Source organism: Plectropomus leopardus, chromosome 20 (assembly GCF_008729295.1).
Source record: "Plectropomus leopardus isolate mb chromosome 20, YSFRI_Pleo_2.0, whole genome shotgun sequence".
Classification (NCBI taxonomy): Eukaryota; Metazoa; Chordata; class Actinopteri; order Perciformes; family Serranidae; genus Plectropomus; species Plectropomus leopardus.
The window spans coordinates 23,772,088-23,789,277 of record NC_056482.1 but is presented as its reverse complement, the minus strand read 5'-3'; the positions used below and the strand labels follow the sequence as shown (position 1 = coordinate 23,789,277).

Genomic DNA, 17,190 nt, shown 5'->3' with positions numbered 1-17,190 from the left:
TGAGACGGATCAGAGCTGGCAGACCGACGCTCACCCACAACTCTCCCTGGATGCTCGGCCAGAGCGCTTTGACGGACAGGCCTGTAGAGGAGGGGAGAAATATGCTCCATCCTCTCTGTGGAGACAAAAGCCTTGATGGCGATCATTCATGCAGCTACATATTCATTGGTTAGATTGCATGCACGTCAGGATAGATAGACAGAGCACTCCATCTCACTGAAAGATTACAGCACAAGCTGACAGAAGATAATAGCTGAAGAGACAGAGTGACAGTCAGAGAGACACAGACAGACTTCATGCAATGATTTGTTTATAGACTCAGTGAGCATTGGTTTGGTAGTTTGTAGGGCATAAGACCTCAAGTCATTTGGGTTAAAACAGGCTTGAATGTAGGTGTTTTAAGTCTTCTAAGCTAGTCATGACTCTTGTCTCAGCTAACAGTTAACTTTCTCTGCTGTTTGTTGAAGTTGACATGCAGTCATGTAGTGTCTACTGTTGAAACAGTTACATTTTCAACAACTTTAGTTCATTTTTACCTCAGACTATTCTGTTGGAAAATGTAAAAAAACCTGCAGCTCACTTTAAGTGATTGAACAAATTACCCTACACCTACCGTTAGCATGCTGTATTCAGGGTCAGAGTTTAGGTTAGAATGTGTTGATTATGGTTGATAGATTATACATTCATTTTATAGATTTTTTTGGCAAAAAAAAATTCTAGCATCAAATACTAATGCCTTGTCACACCATTTGGAGTGTGATGCCTATGCCGAAGGCAGCCTTTGGCATCTCTATAAGACACACCGGGCTTTTCAACTCCAATGGAAACCCATCCATGGCAATATTTGATGCTCAGAGCAACCTATGTATGATAAACAGCAAAAATTCTGCATAGGGTAGGAGGTAGGAGAGACCGCTGTTTGTGTCCTGTGGAACCAAAACCAAAAATCATTTTGCTTTAACCTCCATAGCAGAGGTAATAATTCATTCATTATGTCTGTTCATTATGGCCAAACTTCTTGAGAATGGAGAAAATGTACGTCACAGCAGCACCTTATTCATATTTATTGATCTGTGGGTGTGTTTGTGTGTCTATAACGTTTTCCAGGCGGTGTTCGACTGCGTTGTGAACTCTCTGAAGAACGTTCTTAACATCCTCATCGTTTACATCCTCTTCATGTTCATCTTCGCCGTGATTGCTGTGCAGCTCTTTAAGGGCAAATTCTTCTACTGCACTGACGAGTCAAAGGGTCTGGAGAAAGACTGCAGGTACGTCACTCAAACTTCTTCATGCCTGTATGTCCTCTAAATGAAACCACATTTCAAAATGTCATAAATCATCTATTAGGTAACCCTTTTTTTAGACTCTTCTAAATACAGCCATGGTAGCTGCAGTTTGGAAATACGTGATTTTATCTGATTCTTACTCTCCTCCCTTTTCTCTCCCAGGGGTCAGTTTCTGGACTACGACAGGGATGACGTGGCGGCTCAGCCCAGAGAGTGGAAGAAGTACGAGTTTCACTACGACAACGTTCTCTGGGCGTTCCTAACGCTCTTCACTGTGTCTACCGGAGAGGGCTGGCCACTGTAAGTCAGAGAAAATTGAAATCCATAAGTTTTCAACATTTCAATTCTACCCCCACCTAGCACCTCCAAGTGGTGTTATTGTCGACGCCACTGTCAGGAAGACTAGCGTGAACGCTTTCTGTTTTCATCGGCGCTTAGCAACTATCAACAGATGAGCAATCGACACTAAACAACATCATCAAAAAACGTGTATATAGCGTGGCTAACTACAATTCAAAAGGCACAGACATAGAATCCCAAATTTAATGAGAAATGCCTATTTTAGTGCTATTTAAAGTAAAAGAAGACAACTATGTTGGCAATCTAATGGGCAGAATGCCAACTCAACGTCGGTTTAGACCCCTCTCAGATCTTGAAGCTCCCTCCATCGGTTCTGTCCAAACATGTTCTCATCCTTTTTTGTCGGAAATCAACCCTTCATTTTCCCGTGTGATCACACTCGAAGACAGGCAGAATTGCATTGTAAGTCTACAGTAAATCCATTTTAACACAGTTTTTTCGTTCTTCTATAGCCGTTACATTGTGCAGTCAACATTAAATTCGGAATAAAATGTTTAAACAAAAAAGCTATCTCTGGAGGGTTTAATTTATGTAGCATCTCACACATAAAATGCCATTTTAAGTCACCTACATTTACAGTGGTTTACAAGCTGAAAATTAAACTGATAACTCAGATAGATTAGGGTATTAATCAGTTTAAAGAGTAAAGATGGCCACAATACATAGCTCAACTTTAATATCAGTGCCAAAGTGCTTGAAGTATTGTATTGAACATATTCAGCACACCTGGAGGCCGACGTACAGCGCAGATTAAACCCGACTGATTTCTCCCCGGCTTAATTACTGCGCGCTCTCTAAAGATGCAATCAAGGCTCATTGCATAGATGTCCTCAGTCTGCCTTTCTCTGCCTGAGCCGAATTACCATCTCCATCATCATCTTCGTCAAGGACTGTTGATGGCTGTTTGCTTGTTTCATTCATTGTACTTTCCTCAGTATGAAAAACAAAGTTAAACTCAGCTTGTCACGATCATCTAAAATCACACATTCATAAACAAGTAGTGACAGCACAACAACATCGTGATTACCACAGAGGACCTGCAGATGAATTTTACATTTAAATCTGCAGTGTTTTCCTTTTGCTTTGTTTACAAAAGCCTAAGATTTTTTTTGTATCTGTGATACTAATTACTCATTACAACTCTGTTGCTTTTCTGTTCATTTTTTCTCAGTTTTTTCTCTCTTTTCTGGTGATCAATTTTCTAAGTTAACAAAAAAAATTCACATGTGAAATATGTGAAAAATTTTGCGAGAAAAATAAATTTGCCAGAATTTTTTTTACTTGGTTCCACATATGAAAAAAATGTTAAAAATCTCGCAAAAAAAAAAAATAAAAATCTTGCAAAAATAAATATTTTTTCTCCCAAAAAAAAAACCAGTCACTCTATTTCACACATGAAAAAAATTTTTTTGAACTTGGAAAAGGGATCTGACTTGTCCCCCCGGGCTTCATTAGTTATTGGTTATTGGATTCTAATTGAAGTTAACATATTCATTAGTCAAACACAAACGACAAAATTGCACAGATACATAGATTCTCAGTAAAAGAAACAAAACAAAATAAAATGTGAAAGGAGTTTTTTTCCCCAGCTCAAAATGATGTGGAGGTGTTATCATGTGCACATGTATACCACAATAATACATTTGTGGTAAAGGTTAGGTAACAATCCTGGTTATGCTTCCAACAAACACCAAAATAACAAAGTTGAGTCACCATTGGGAACGAGAAACAAACAGCAGTCTCCTGTGTTAAAGTTAGACTTCCCTTTGTGGACTTTGTGGCTCCAAAAGATCAACACTTCACTTCCTCCGTTTTAACAACTACAGCCACTCGTGGACTCACATAAAAATAAGCACATCATTTTGGGATACTTAGTGAAAAGACTGATACTGTCATTCTTCTTAGAAGGAAAAGTCCTTGTCCTCATCGTTATCTTTATTTGTGGAGCACCTTTCAAAAGTTGTAAAGTGCTTTGCACACAGCCACAAATTATAAACCATCTTATAGAAAGTGTGAGACAGTGCTCAACAAGTGTGTCAGAAGATGTGGAGCACTTACTGATTTCACAGCAGGAGAGTGTCGAGCTCTCATTAACTTTCTGGAGACACCTGTAATAATCTGCGTTGACACTGGGGCCACAAATGCACCACCATGTCCTCTGTTGAAGGAGCTCCTGACTGTGCTTTGACTCATTTATTCATTTATAAATAACCTGCATGAGGACTTAGAAAGCTCTAAAGGGAGGCTGATTAGATATTTTGGGACAGATTCCCTGAATATTTCCAGACAGAGTGATATCATTATTTTATGAAGCGTGCTTGATTACACTTCTACAACTTATTTAAGTGAGTTACAGGGTAAAGGTGGAGGTATTTAGATTAGTAATGAATGATTTTTGTTGTTTTTCAGGCAAAAATACCAAACATTTCATGGTCCCAGGTTCTCAGATGTGAAATTGTGCTGTTTTTCTAGTACTTATGTGTAATGTTACAATGTAATGTAAATTTAATATTTCGTGGCTTTGGAATGTTGGTCAGACAAAAAATTTGAAAATGTCCACTTGTGGTTTAGGATATAGTGATCTGCGGTGATTTCCTTATTATCTAATGTTTTAAAGACCAAATAATTAGTACATTGTTTAAGAAAATAATCATTACTTGCAGTCCTACCCTGGAACATCTGCAGAATTGTGTTGGAATAATTTGAGAAGACTGAAAAAAAGATTCAATTCATGAATTCATTTCATTTCTCTGTTCTTTTTTGTATTTTTACACGGTTGTTTGAATCATCTTTTCCCTCTTTCCAGGGTCCTAAAGCACTCTGTGGACGCCACTTATGAGGACCAGGGCCCGAGCCCCGGCTTCCGCATGGAGACATCCATCTTCTATGTGGTTTACTTCGTGGTGTTTCCCTTCTTCTTTGTCAACATATTTGTGGCTTTGATCATCATCACCTTCCAGGAGCAGGGAGACAAGGCCATGTCGGAGTGCAGCCTGGAGAAGAACGAGGTGTGAGAATAGTGGAGAGTGATGCATTATGTTGTTTTTCTTCCTCCTGGGAAACAATGACCCCGCTTTCCTGCATGAAACTACAATACACGCTGATTATTTCTGCAGAAGCTCTGGTTTCTGAAAATGTTTGTCTCCTGCATCACAAATGTTTGCTCCATTAGAAATCAGAGCACACGCTGATCCACTTCTAAACACCACTTCCAGGCAAATTATTTCAAACATGACTTACAACTCCCTCAAACAGAACAAAGCACGAGAAAAGAAAGCGGTGGGGTTTATCTTCTCCACTCCCTTCATCTCCACTTCACACAGATTTTGTTAAAACCATGCCGGCTTTTTGTTGTAAAGTATTGGCTGGTGATCAGAGAGCCTCAATTTGTAGTCTCATCTTTTGATAGTCAGAAAACGCTAAGAGAATCCTCATGTGGCGTGCCAACTGTGTAAAAAAAGTTCACAAAAGCATGCACATTCATACGACGAAAGGCTAGGTGCTGGACCAAAGATAATTCAAGAGAAGAAAAAACAAAACTCTGCACACTAAGTTATACTCCTGTGAATATTTAATATAATTATCACCAAGGTGCCAAATGCACTTCATCAGACAAGTGAACGATGCAGACACATATCATCAAATATTACTACACCAGGTCACCTGTCAGATCACCTGAGAGAGCCCATTCATGAATATAAAGATAAAAAAATAAATACATAATGACTTAACAAAATGTTGATATGAGGAAAAAATGAGATTAAATAGCAATAGTGTGTATATATACATATACAGAAAAATATAATTATGTACACATAGCCCCAGTATACATTAGTAAAAAATCACTAGAAAAATACCTGAATATTATTAGTATTCGATAACAACCTAGAGACAATCGAAACAACCTGAATATCATGAAGAAATAATAACATCTGTTTATCACATGAAGTGACATGCAGAGTCAAACAGTCTTTTCCAGGTGATATCCAGATTAGTTTGATTGACTTTCTACCATCTGTTTCCCCCTTTACAGGGTTTTTTTTTTGGGGGGGGGGGGGGGGGGTTCCTTAGCTGGTGTGAGGGTCTAAGGGCAGAGGGAGGTCGTGTACTGTAGGGGGGGGGGGGGGGGGGGGGTAGATGATGTGAGGGTCTAAGGGCAGAGGGATGTCGTATACTGTAAAGCCCTCTGAGGCAAACTGTGTTTTGTGATTTTTTTTTTTTTTTTTTTTTTTCATTTTTTTCACAATGTCCCGGTTGCTCTGATTAGGTGGTTTTCCATTAACCCTCAAATTGTGCAAATTGAAATGGGGAATATAAAACACCCATAAGAGATACATTGATTTCACAAAAAAAAAAAAAAAAACAATCCCATTTATCACAAAAAGTTTTTACATTTGCATGAGGTATTTAGGGCAATTTGAAAAAGCTAAATTTCGCAAAACTGCAATCGAAACACTTTTTGGGCTTTTGTAGGTCATGTGATGCTATGGCTTTGTCCTTGTCGGTAGAAATCAGCTCCATCATGATGCATCTGGCGCTACAGGAGGTGTTATGGCATGGTATAACTCTTCAAAAGTTGAGCGGATCATTCGGAAGTTTTGAATCCACAATTCCTCTGTGAAATCGTGCACTATCACCTCCCAGAAATCCCTCATAAGAGGCCGCTCCCACATATAAGGGGCTTGCCTTTCCTTTTTGCTCACAGAACACGCCTATGTCACCTTCAATTGGAAATAATCGTTGCTGCAATAGAAATAAACCTGCTAATGTTTTGAACATCCATCGCCATGGTTACTGGAACGTTACTGCAAGAGGAGAAGTCGCATAACATAACTCAATGGAAACAGTCATCTCTCAATTATGTTACACCGACATTTCGAAAATAGCATGTGTTTTGTATCATTAATGTGACAAACATATTTTTTCACATGATATCCATGGGGGCATGATCTGGTGGACTTTTTCTCTGCATGCCTCATGTTTGTAAATGTGATTTTCCCGGACGTTTCTTATATTTGGTAAAATGTGTGAAGTTGCGGCATCGGAAAGAGTTCATACACAATGTGTTTTTGTCTCTCATCAAACAGAGGGCTTGCATTGATTTTGCCATCAACGCCAAGCCGCTGACGAGATACATGCCAGAGAACAAGCAGTCCTTCCAGTACAAGATGTGGAAGTTTGTGGTGTCGCCTCCGTTCGAGTACGCCATCATGACTTTAATCGCCCTCAACACAGTCGTGCTGATGATGAAGGTCAGTGATCCCTCCCGCTAACGAGGCAGAGCGCCAATCCCTCTCAGATCCCCCTCAGCCATGAAAAAGTAGTGTGTTGGTCTCAGTGAAACTACCCAGTGTGATGCAGCAGGCTGCTGAAATATTCAAGAGGATAGCTGAAGCAGTTTCCATAACTCTGCTACCATTAAATAATTCAGCTCTTAAGACAGAGATGCCATTATAGCGACAGCGCTGGTCTGGTCTTGAGACACAGTCAACAATGGAATACGTAACGCCACCACTACCACAACAGCTTTCTGCTATCAGAGAGAGAGAGAGAGACTGTGTCTTGGCAATTCGCTTTATTTATGTACTCAGATGAGAAAATCTCTGAGGGAATGAAACAGACAGTTTGGGAAAGGCGGGCTGGTGCCAGAGAGGAGCTCTGTCCGTCTGCTGGCCATGCTTTTATTTATGTAATCAAACAATATTTTAAAATATATTTCTGTTTGTCAGATTATGGCAATAAAATTTTAAAATGTATTTTAGAATATGCTTATGCATTTAAGGCCAATTCGCACAGTAGTACTGTTACCTGGTGACTCTCGTGATCTGTGATAATTGCAGAGGTCATCTGTGATCTTAATCCTGTGCGATTCTGCCATGTCTTTAATTTATCAAATAGGTCGACCACAAACCACTGGGTGATGTTATAGAAGCTACATCCATTTCCTTTATACAGTCGATGTTCATAAGCAAATATTTTTGTTTCTTATATTCAATTTTCCTCTCCTAACAAATTATATAAATTCCTAAAATATTAGGATTTGCTGTGATAGCATTCCAGCACCTTGTATTTAGTATTGTAGTGCTGGATATACCATTTCTATCATACAGGCACAGATCATTTCAGTGGCACGATACAGTGCCTACTGTATGAAAATGCATGTATGCAGCTGGGATACGCCAATGCAAGAGCACCTTTTAAACATCTTGAGTGTGTCTGAGCAGTCAAATATAATTGGTGTGGAGTGCTTACACTCAGTGCCCAAGCTGGAAGTGAGCAGTAAATTGTGGTAAAGGATGTCGTTTTTACATGCTGCTGTGGTTAAGTATATTCAGTGTTTGTTTTACCTTCTGTCCTCAGTTCTACGGCGCTCCAGAACTGTACGAGTCCATGCTGAAATACTTAAACATCCTCTTCACAGCCCTCTTCACACTGGAGTGCATCCTCAAGATCATTGCCTTCGGTCCACTGGTGAGACCGTATGCTAAGTGCTCTCTGCAAACACGAGACGATTATTCACTGTTGTATTGTGTTTCTGTTTACACACATGAGGGGAAATCTCCCTTCGGATATGCAAATCACACACATCAGACTGAGGGTGACTTCTGCGTCAAGCTGCTCTCGTTGTAGTGCTTGGTTAATTAAATGCTGTCCTTGTGAATGCTAAAGCAAGATTTTTAGGTCTACTGTCTTTAGTAGCTAGAGACTAACAAGGTATTTCTAATGAGTCACTCAGAGAAACATAGACAGACTTTTAAAGGAATTTTTTATGCAAAAGTATATAAAGGGTAAAGCAGAGGATGTGTCACATGTCACAAGGCAGCAAAATTAAAATGTGTAAAGTCTTAAATTCAGGTATAAGGAGTGTGAATGCGTACAAAAAAGGAGGAATGAATAGAAGAGTGCACAAAAAGAATAAATCTTCTCCCAACATGGGGCCGTCTGGCCCGCAGCGAGGCATTTCATCCCTGACTCTGTTCCATTTACGAGGCCCATTTATTAAATAGCTTTTCTCACACACCACTTGCCTCCACCTGTTTAGCTGTTAAGCCCAGACGGATGGGCTCTCATCTGTCGGTATAAACACTCGGCTGCTGCATCTCTTCAGACTGCAGCTGCAGGGCCTGGCAGCAGCCTCTGCCCTCCGGAGCTGGATGATTGACCAGTCTGAGGGGAACCAGGCCGCAGGCTGCAGGGAATAGTGTCAGCATCTGTTTGTGCTGTATATGCACATATAGATTAGTTTGCCCAAGGGGATGTTTAGATTTCAGTTTTTCTGCATTGAGTTGTCATTTTTTGTTTGTTTGTTTTCAGTTTTTTTTCTTTAATCAATGGGAATATTTTGTGCACTGCAATTTTTGCAGTGTACATTCACATACCTGTTAATGTAGCCAAATACAAAGGTTGCAATTGTGCATTACAAAAAGCATAACTAACGTTAAAGTTCCTGCACATATTGTGTTAATGGGTAACTTCAACCTTTTATATTTTTATAATGTTTCTTATCAGACGGACTAATGGGAAATGAAATAGGTCCACTACTGAGTGAGTTATGAAAATGTTTAATTAAATATGAAAGAGTAGGACAGCCTTAAAAGTGGAAGATTTTAACTAGACCTGCACTAGTGAGTCAACTAATAAATCAGTTGATCGATTAAGAACTAATTCATAGCTAATCTGATAATACATTAATTGAGGTTTTTAGGCAAAAATGTTTTATATCGATGTAAACTGAAACTTTGGACTATTTTATAGACCAAACACTTAATTGATTCAGTCATAAAATAATCAAAAGTTTTAACAAAATAATAGTTGCAGCCCTAGTTTGAACAGTTATCCCAGTCTGTTTCATTTTACTTTAAAGTAGGAAAGGCACAAAAGTTTTCATGCACATTCAAAGTTTGAATGAATGCTCTCTGTCCAGCTTCTTTCACTCAAACCTGTTTTGTCTTTTAGAACTACCTGAAAGCGGCCTGGAATGTGTTTGACTTTGTGACCGTGCTGGGAAGCATCACAGACATCTTGGTCACAGAGATCAAGGTAAGAGCCGCAGTGATCATGAGCTCCTCTGAGTGCCATGAGACTACCAGCAGTCTCCTACGCCTCACTTTGTAGTCGAGTATCAGGATTCAGTGCATGCTCACAGCCGCTGCAGCAGTTGCATCATGGAAGGACCGCATGCTGTGATACAGATTAGTAGATTGAGTTGAATCAGGAGAGCTGTGATAATGGAGAAGTTGAAGTTTGAAAGTAGTTTATATGTAATAGTTTACTCATGCAGGGAATGTCACTTAGATTCGGTTTGAAAGTAATAATTATTTTCATTATCTGTTTGCCTCTTCATATTTTTCTGATGTGAGTCATGATTTGTTTAGTCTATAAAAAGGCAGAAAACAGTAAAAATTGTGCATCAAAAGTTGTCACAGCTCAAGATGACACCTTAAAATACTGGTTTATATGATCAACTGTTGATAACCCCAAAATATTATCTTCCCAATGTTATAAAAGCAGAGAAAAGCAGGAAATGACCACGATATACTGATTATTGAAATCGTTGCAATATCAACAAAAAAATTAAGTAATTGTGCCAGCACTAATTTACATGTAATTATGTTCATTTTATATTTTTCTTTTTTTATTTAAATAACCAATCCAAACAAACTACTTGAGCTTCAGGAATGTAGAAGTCACGCTTTGCTATGCTTCCACAGTCTCAGCCCTCGAATCAAAACATGAAATCATGAAAAAGCAATACAATTACAATGAAAATCATAATACTTTTTTTAAATGTAGCAATGGGAGGAATGACTCTGCTGTTATGATTTGCAGCATTTTGTTTCCTCGATTTAATTAAAGCAGATGAAAAACAGACAAGCGCACTTGATTGTGGAGGGCTGAGGCAGAGCACTGTTGCTTTCTGTGTGGCAGAGTCGGTCTCTTTCTTTGTGTGACTTTTTTTTCATGTGATCATTAGTCTTCTTTTCTGTCTCTTCTCTCTCGCTTTCCTTTTCTGCTTTTTTTTCCCCTCTTTTGCTGTTTCCATCTTCTGCTGTGTCTCTCCTGGCGCCTGTGCCCTCACTCTGCCCCCTCTGTCGCATCTGACACCTCTAGACGGTAAGTGGCTTTTCTTGTTGGCCGCTGATATTGTCTATTCCCCCGTCAGTGTGTGTTGTTCTCTCCCACAGTCTTGGTTTAAATTGCCTTTCTCAGTGTGACATGATATAACAGAAAAACACCTATTAAACGGTTAGAAATGTGTGTGTGCGACACAATTATCTCCAGCAATTTCCATTGCATAAGATCTGACGTCAAAATGTCTGTTGGAAAATATTTTCACCTTATCAAGTTATTTTGTCTTATTATAAGCTAAATTACGTTTCTGTGGTTTGCATCAAACTGTTGAACAAAGATAAGATTCATACTCTAGTATAACAGATGACTTTATACTATTAAGTACTTGAAATCAATAAAGTTTGCGAACATTATCCACCCTAAGCTACGGATCATACAAGAAGTATGTCCGTTTTTCTCTCATGAGTTGGTATAGTATGGCTTTAAATTTTTATCCCGGGTATATTATAATACCTCACACACTCTCTGTTTTCCCTCAGGACAAGATGATAAACCTGAGTTTCCTGAGGCTGTTCAGAGCGGCACGTCTCATCAAGCTGCTGCGGCAGGGTTACACCATCCGCATCCTGCTGTGGACCTTTGTTCAGTCCTTCAAGGTGAGTGAGCACACACAGTAGAAACCGAAATGCGCAAACTAACAGTATAAGCTTCTGCACATTCATTGTCAGCCTGTACAGTACATGAGGAAAAACAGTGTAAGAATGCAGATGTGGATTTCTTTAATGGATATTTTAGCAGTGAGTTCCTTTATTACATTGATTTTGTAATTGAATAAAAGCATAGCACACAAAATACTATCTGCACTTGGTACCCCCATGTACCAAAAAATGTGGTAAGTACGGGGGACTTTGAGTTGAGAAGACTTTAAAACCCTACTAGTAGACAAAACACAATGCAGGGCTTTGAAGACACCATGTAATGGAAAAAAAGTGATGAATTGCGATCTAGGGTGGCTTTGTTGTGGAGAAAATGTGATGACTGGCTGTCTTGGGTGCGCTCTAGTGGAAAAAAATGCAATGCATGGCTTTGTCTGGTGCCCATCTAATAGAAAAAAAGTTATGAATTGCCCATTATAATGTCTAGTGGAGAAAATGCAATGAATTTTAGGGTGGCCTTTCAATGGAGAAAACATAATGCAAAGTTCTGGAGGGGGCAGAAAATGCAATGACTAAGCCTCTAGGGTACTATTCTAGTGGAGAAAATGGCAAACAGGGCTCTACAGGATTCCCTTCTAGTGGAGAAAACAAGATGAATTGCCTTCAAGAGTGCCCTTCCGGTTGGGTGCCCTTCCATGCGAAGGGCTGGAAGGAGCCATGGAGAAAATGCAATTAATTACCCTCTAGGTTGATTTTCCAGAAGAGAAATTGCGTAGCTTCTAGGGTACTTTTTGAGTATACATACAGGCTTCTGGGGGGGGGGGGTACCCTTTTTAGCCTTAAGGGCACCCTTCCAGTGGAGGAAACAAGATGCTGGGATCTATAGGGTGCCACTGTAGTTAAGAAAACACAATGTATTGCCCTCTAGGATGCCCTACTAATGGAGAAAACACAATTAATTACCCTCTAGGATGCCCTTCCAGTGCAGAAAACACAATGCAGGGCTTTGTAGGATACCTGTCTAGTGGAGAGAAAACAATAGTTTGCCCTCTAAGGTATCCTGGTGCAGAAAATGCAACCCAGGGCTCTGTGGGGTGCCCTTTCAGTAGAGAAAACACAAAGAGTTGCTCTCTAGGTTGCCCTTCTAGTGTAGAACATGCGATGTAGTGGCATATTAGGCTGCCATACATGCTAGAAAACTCTCTGCGTGCTGGTGCCCTTTTTATTTTTTGGCCCCTGCCTCTCAGACAGCTTGAGTCCACCACTGACAAGCAGTAAGAATAGAGATTTCAAAAGCAGGCAGAGGCACACTGCAAACTTCTTTTGTCAAAATCAAACTAAATAGCTCTCGGCAGACAGCAGTTCGGATATCACCCAGTGCCTGCACTCAAAATCCCCTGGGACAAGTTGAGTTAAATGTGGAGTGCCGGGCCACAGCTGAGGGAATTTATAGCAGGTTTAATGTCAGCGGTGAGAGCTTTTAAGCCCAATGAAAATGGACAGTAGCTGCAGAGTGTTAAAAGGTGGCTATTTAATTACAACAAATGTTCGCCTCCTCCTCACAGCAATATAAATAGCTAGTTGAAAGAATCAACCCTGCAGGTCAGGTTGACTGCTCGGGTTCTTAAATAAGACTGTAAAATCTTATAAGGGCGCTTGTCCTCTGTGGAGAATCCGATTTGTGAGTGTGTGTGTGTGCAGTGACAGACGGAGAGATCAAAAGAGTGTTTGTGTATGAGAGAGAGGTTTTAGCATGTATCTGTTTGTGCTCTGAGTCTGTTTAACCTGTATTTATGTTTGTTTTCAGGCTCTGCCGTATGTCTGCCTGCTCATTGCCATGCTGTTCTTCATCTACGCCATCATTGGCATGCAGGTGAGTTATGACATGACCAGCTAGACTAAAAGCAGCCAGACTGAAATGTTTCCGTGATGGATGCCTCCTACAAAGTGTGGATGTCTCATTCACCCAAAGTCTACACAACCATGGTACCCATCCACAGGTGTTGTGACCTGTGTTGACTAATTAAACCTCTTGTCAGAACTGCACATCTTTATTATTACAAGTATGGTGTTTGGTCACCTGAGCAGCAGTCACATAAGGCTGTTGATGTTTGTTTTATTTACACGGCTAACAGGTTTTTATAAACGGTGGTTGACGGTGCTGCATTGGCTGTGTTCAACCACTCAACGTACACCTACATCACTCATTGTTCTTGTGCTGAGAGAGTCCCTACTCTGAAGTTAAAGTTAGTTCTTAAAAATAATTTCTTTGAACTTTGGAAGAAGTTACTCCAGTCTGAAAACAACTTTTTTTTTAGTTTTGTGATCATTGGTTTTATTGGGCAACATATTACACCTGATATTCAGGTAAAATATAACAGTGTGTTGATGAGCTCAAATATCAGCAGTATGCACAAAAACAAACCATCTCTCTGCTAGAGACAAATGTAAAAGGAGGACAATTTAAATCAGATCTGTAACATATTAATCCAACACAAAAACCCTGCAATAAACAATTTTGTACAACACCACCAACATCTACCTCTAACATCCACAAAGACACTGTCTAAATGAAAATTTTATATAATGCTTTTCACAAACCAAGTATGTATTGCAAAGCTATTGCCTTGTATTGCATAAGATTGTACAGGTTTTTGAATTTTGAAGTGGATTTTTTCCATTTTTATAGCTGATATGAAGGATAACCTACTTTTTATTCCTCTATTATACAATATTTTCACAGAATTTGTGAAAAGTCAGCTGCTGTCGCTGCACGGGGTCAAGATGCTACATACATATTTAACTGCTGTCAGAGCTCACCTGGACCCAGCAGCCAGTGTTGATATGCCAGCATGGTTGACATGCCAAGGGGCAAATAAATATTTTAAAAGAGACTTATGGGTTGTTTTACTGGACTCACAGTGGGGCGTTACGAGTTATAGCAGTTATCCATTCTGATTTTCTCTCTTCATTCAATTTTGGTTGAAATCAATGAAGATTTAAGAGTAAAGAGGCATAATTATACTCAATTTGTGCACAAGAAATAGCAAAACACAGTACAGCTAATTTTTATGAATTATGAATTATTATGAATTCTCTGAAAAATCTTAATATCACAACCCTAATGTAATTACTCTATCCTAATCTCTGTGATACAACTTTTCTTTATAAGATCAGAGTAAATTTTAGGGGTTTGCACCCAGTAACCGCCACCTGCTCTCCTGCTGCCTCAGGTATTTGGAAACATCGAGCTGAATGAGGAAACGGCAATAAATCACCATAACAACTTCCAGACCTTTCTCCAGGCTTTGACTCTCCTCTTCAGGTAATCCCTCTTCCATATTCAGAAAATACTGGTACCACAAATAATCCAGTACCTGCTGATAACACATTTCTCCTGTCACTGTGTGTGTTACAGGAGTGCAACGGGCGAGGCGTGGCATGAGATCATGTTAGCGTGTCTCAGTGAGCGGCCGTGTGATAAGCTCTCAGGAACTGCCGGGAAGGAGTGTGGGAGTGACTTTGCCTACTTCTACTTTGTGTCCTTCATCTTCCTCTGCTCCTTCCTGGTCAGTGTGAAGAAAAACAAAGTGCTGGTCCATCTGGTCTCATATTGTGTGTTTTTATTGACAGAAATTAGTTGACGTTTTGTGACTTTGCAGGTTTTTGCCTCTCATATACTAGTTGGACCTTCTGTGAACTTCTTCAAACTTCAATTATTGTAATTAATGCTCATCATTTTTGTTTTTAGTCATCAAATATACACAGATTTTTGAAAAACATAGACTTTGTACCCTAATGAACCCAAACGTTGCCACGTGTTTTGCTGGGAGAAGAACTTGTCTTCTTGCACTGAGCACAGTTTAGAAAAAGGAAGACAGTTACTTAAAGTTAAATGACAAAACGGGAAGAAAATTTCAAATGCGCTGCTGATTATGTGACAAAATTCTTTCAAGCAAGAGTAAACAGTTAAAGTGCATATATTTTTAGATTTTTACTTAATTCTTTATATTAGTGTTGATTTGTTAATACAATTTTCGCATAATTTTAAAATAATCTAAATTAACTGACACATTCATGGTTTGGTTTTAGATTAAACATGGCCCAGTTCCCAGAAGAAAATGTTTGAATTGTAACGTTTCTACAAACCATGAATACATTTAATTAAGTTTAATTTCATTATATCAATGTTTTTTAAAGTGACATAGTACATAAGCTGACTTTGTAGTAGGTGGAAGAAATTGTGGACGATTTTTAACTAAAATTAGACAACTGCCAAGCTGCAGACCACTGCTCCGAAACAACAGTGAGCTGTGATCACTGCCAACAACAGTAAAGTGGTGATATCAGTGCAGCTGCAAGATGGGTCACATCTGGAAAATACACGTTACTGGTTCTCATACATCATACGTGTTATACATATGATATGAAATTAACCTAAAAGTACAGGGTTTAAAGAAAGGTCGGCAGTAATGAAGAATGCATAGTTTTCAGTTTTAGGGCTAAAAATGAGAAAAATCACCATGGTGGTCCTCCAAGTAGAAATTTGGTTATTTTTTAAGCGTAGAAACAAATATTAATTTTCAGTGTCCATATACTTTTCATGCTTTTGTTTTGATTGTCTAGATGTTGAACCTGTTTGTTGCTGTCATCATGGACAACTTTGAGTATCTGACCAGGGACGCCTCCATCCTGGGGCCTCATCACCTTGATGAGTTCATCCGCGTATGGGCAGAGTATGACCCAGCAGCCTGGTAAGTGCTTCGGCTGATCTCTGACCTGTACAGCAAACAGTGTACTCCCAAAATTTAAGCCATTGTTAAAGAGTATGTCGTTTCTTTTTTGGAAGAGACGTATGCTCAGAGAAAGGGAACTCTAAGCTCTGAGTTCCAGCAGGATGAGTCTGTGACGTAGAACTGGAGAAATCCCATCTTAGCAGCGGCGGGTGAATGACATTAAGCCTGAGCTCAGAGTTGGCTGAGGCTGGTGACGAGCCCCCTGTCGGCCGGACTGATGCATGTAAATCCAGCGTTCCGCTTGGCGTCCACTCAGCTTTCTTTGCCACTAAGCTGCAGGCCTCCAAATCTCCTCAGTCTGTCACTGAAAGTATTTCTATCCCTGCAGCTGGGGGAATACAGGTTGATGTCAGCGCCCTCTCTGCCCCTTACGCTCGCAGTGTTTAACTTGACTAAAGCACAATACGGGTTCTGTGTGAGACAGTGCGAGGCGTAATCTGACTCAGATTATGTAAGGCTCATTAAGTTTTAACGAAGGCTTCACAGGAGCCTTGTCAGTGAGTCAGGACTCCAGGAGAGGTGTGAGATGTGAAATATGAAATTGCCATCTCCTGACAGACATTACGGGGGAGGAAATATTATTTATTCCCTAGAATATAAATTAGCTGCTCTCAGAGAGGTGCCTACAGTAACGTTCAGTACATTTTCAACCGCTTTAACTCATTTTATGTCAGGTTAAAGCAAGGAGTATATTTATGGCTCAGTTTTTACTTGTTTTCACAGATTTATTTAAAAGGAGCAGATTGGCAGAAACTGATTTTTACCATTTTACGTCTTTTACTTTAGGTCTCTCCCTACACATCCAGAAATTGTTGTGTTTTCAGCTGCATGAAGAAAAAGGCCGCTTTAATTAATAGTAAAGACAGGCCCACAGCCATTTTGCTTTTTATTAGCGGAAAGTTTACATTTGCAGTTAACAACCTACACATGGTGGTTGATTTAAATGTGTGATTCCAGTTTTTTTAGGCTTAATATATTTAAAGGGATAGATTACCCAAAAATGAAAATTCAGACATTATC

At 39.6% G+C, this 17,190-nt stretch overlaps 1 protein-coding gene across 1 annotated transcript in view; it reads left to right on the top strand.

Annotated features, from left to right (window-relative positions):
• Positions 1–17,190, top strand: part of cacna1bb (calcium channel, voltage-dependent, N type, alpha 1B subunit, b) — a 178,134-nt gene that overhangs the window by 136,635 nt on the left and 24,309 nt on the right. Inside the window, exons 27-38 of the mRNA XM_042509241.1 lie at positions 1,108–1,268; positions 1,449–1,586; positions 4,453–4,654; positions 6,734–6,898; positions 8,007–8,117; positions 9,603–9,686; positions 10,758–10,760; positions 11,258–11,374; positions 13,182–13,247; positions 14,608–14,699; positions 14,793–14,943; positions 16,001–16,128. Of these exons, the coding sequence (XP_042365175.1) occupies positions 1,108–1,268; positions 1,449–1,586; positions 4,453–4,654; positions 6,734–6,898; positions 8,007–8,117; positions 9,603–9,686; positions 10,758–10,760; positions 11,258–11,374; positions 13,182–13,247; positions 14,608–14,699; positions 14,793–14,943; positions 16,001–16,128 (1,418 nt within the window). The remainder of the gene's footprint in view (positions 1–1,107; positions 1,269–1,448; positions 1,587–4,452; positions 4,655–6,733; positions 6,899–8,006; positions 8,118–9,602; positions 9,687–10,757; positions 10,761–11,257; positions 11,375–13,181; positions 13,248–14,607; positions 14,700–14,792; positions 14,944–16,000; positions 16,129–17,190) is intronic.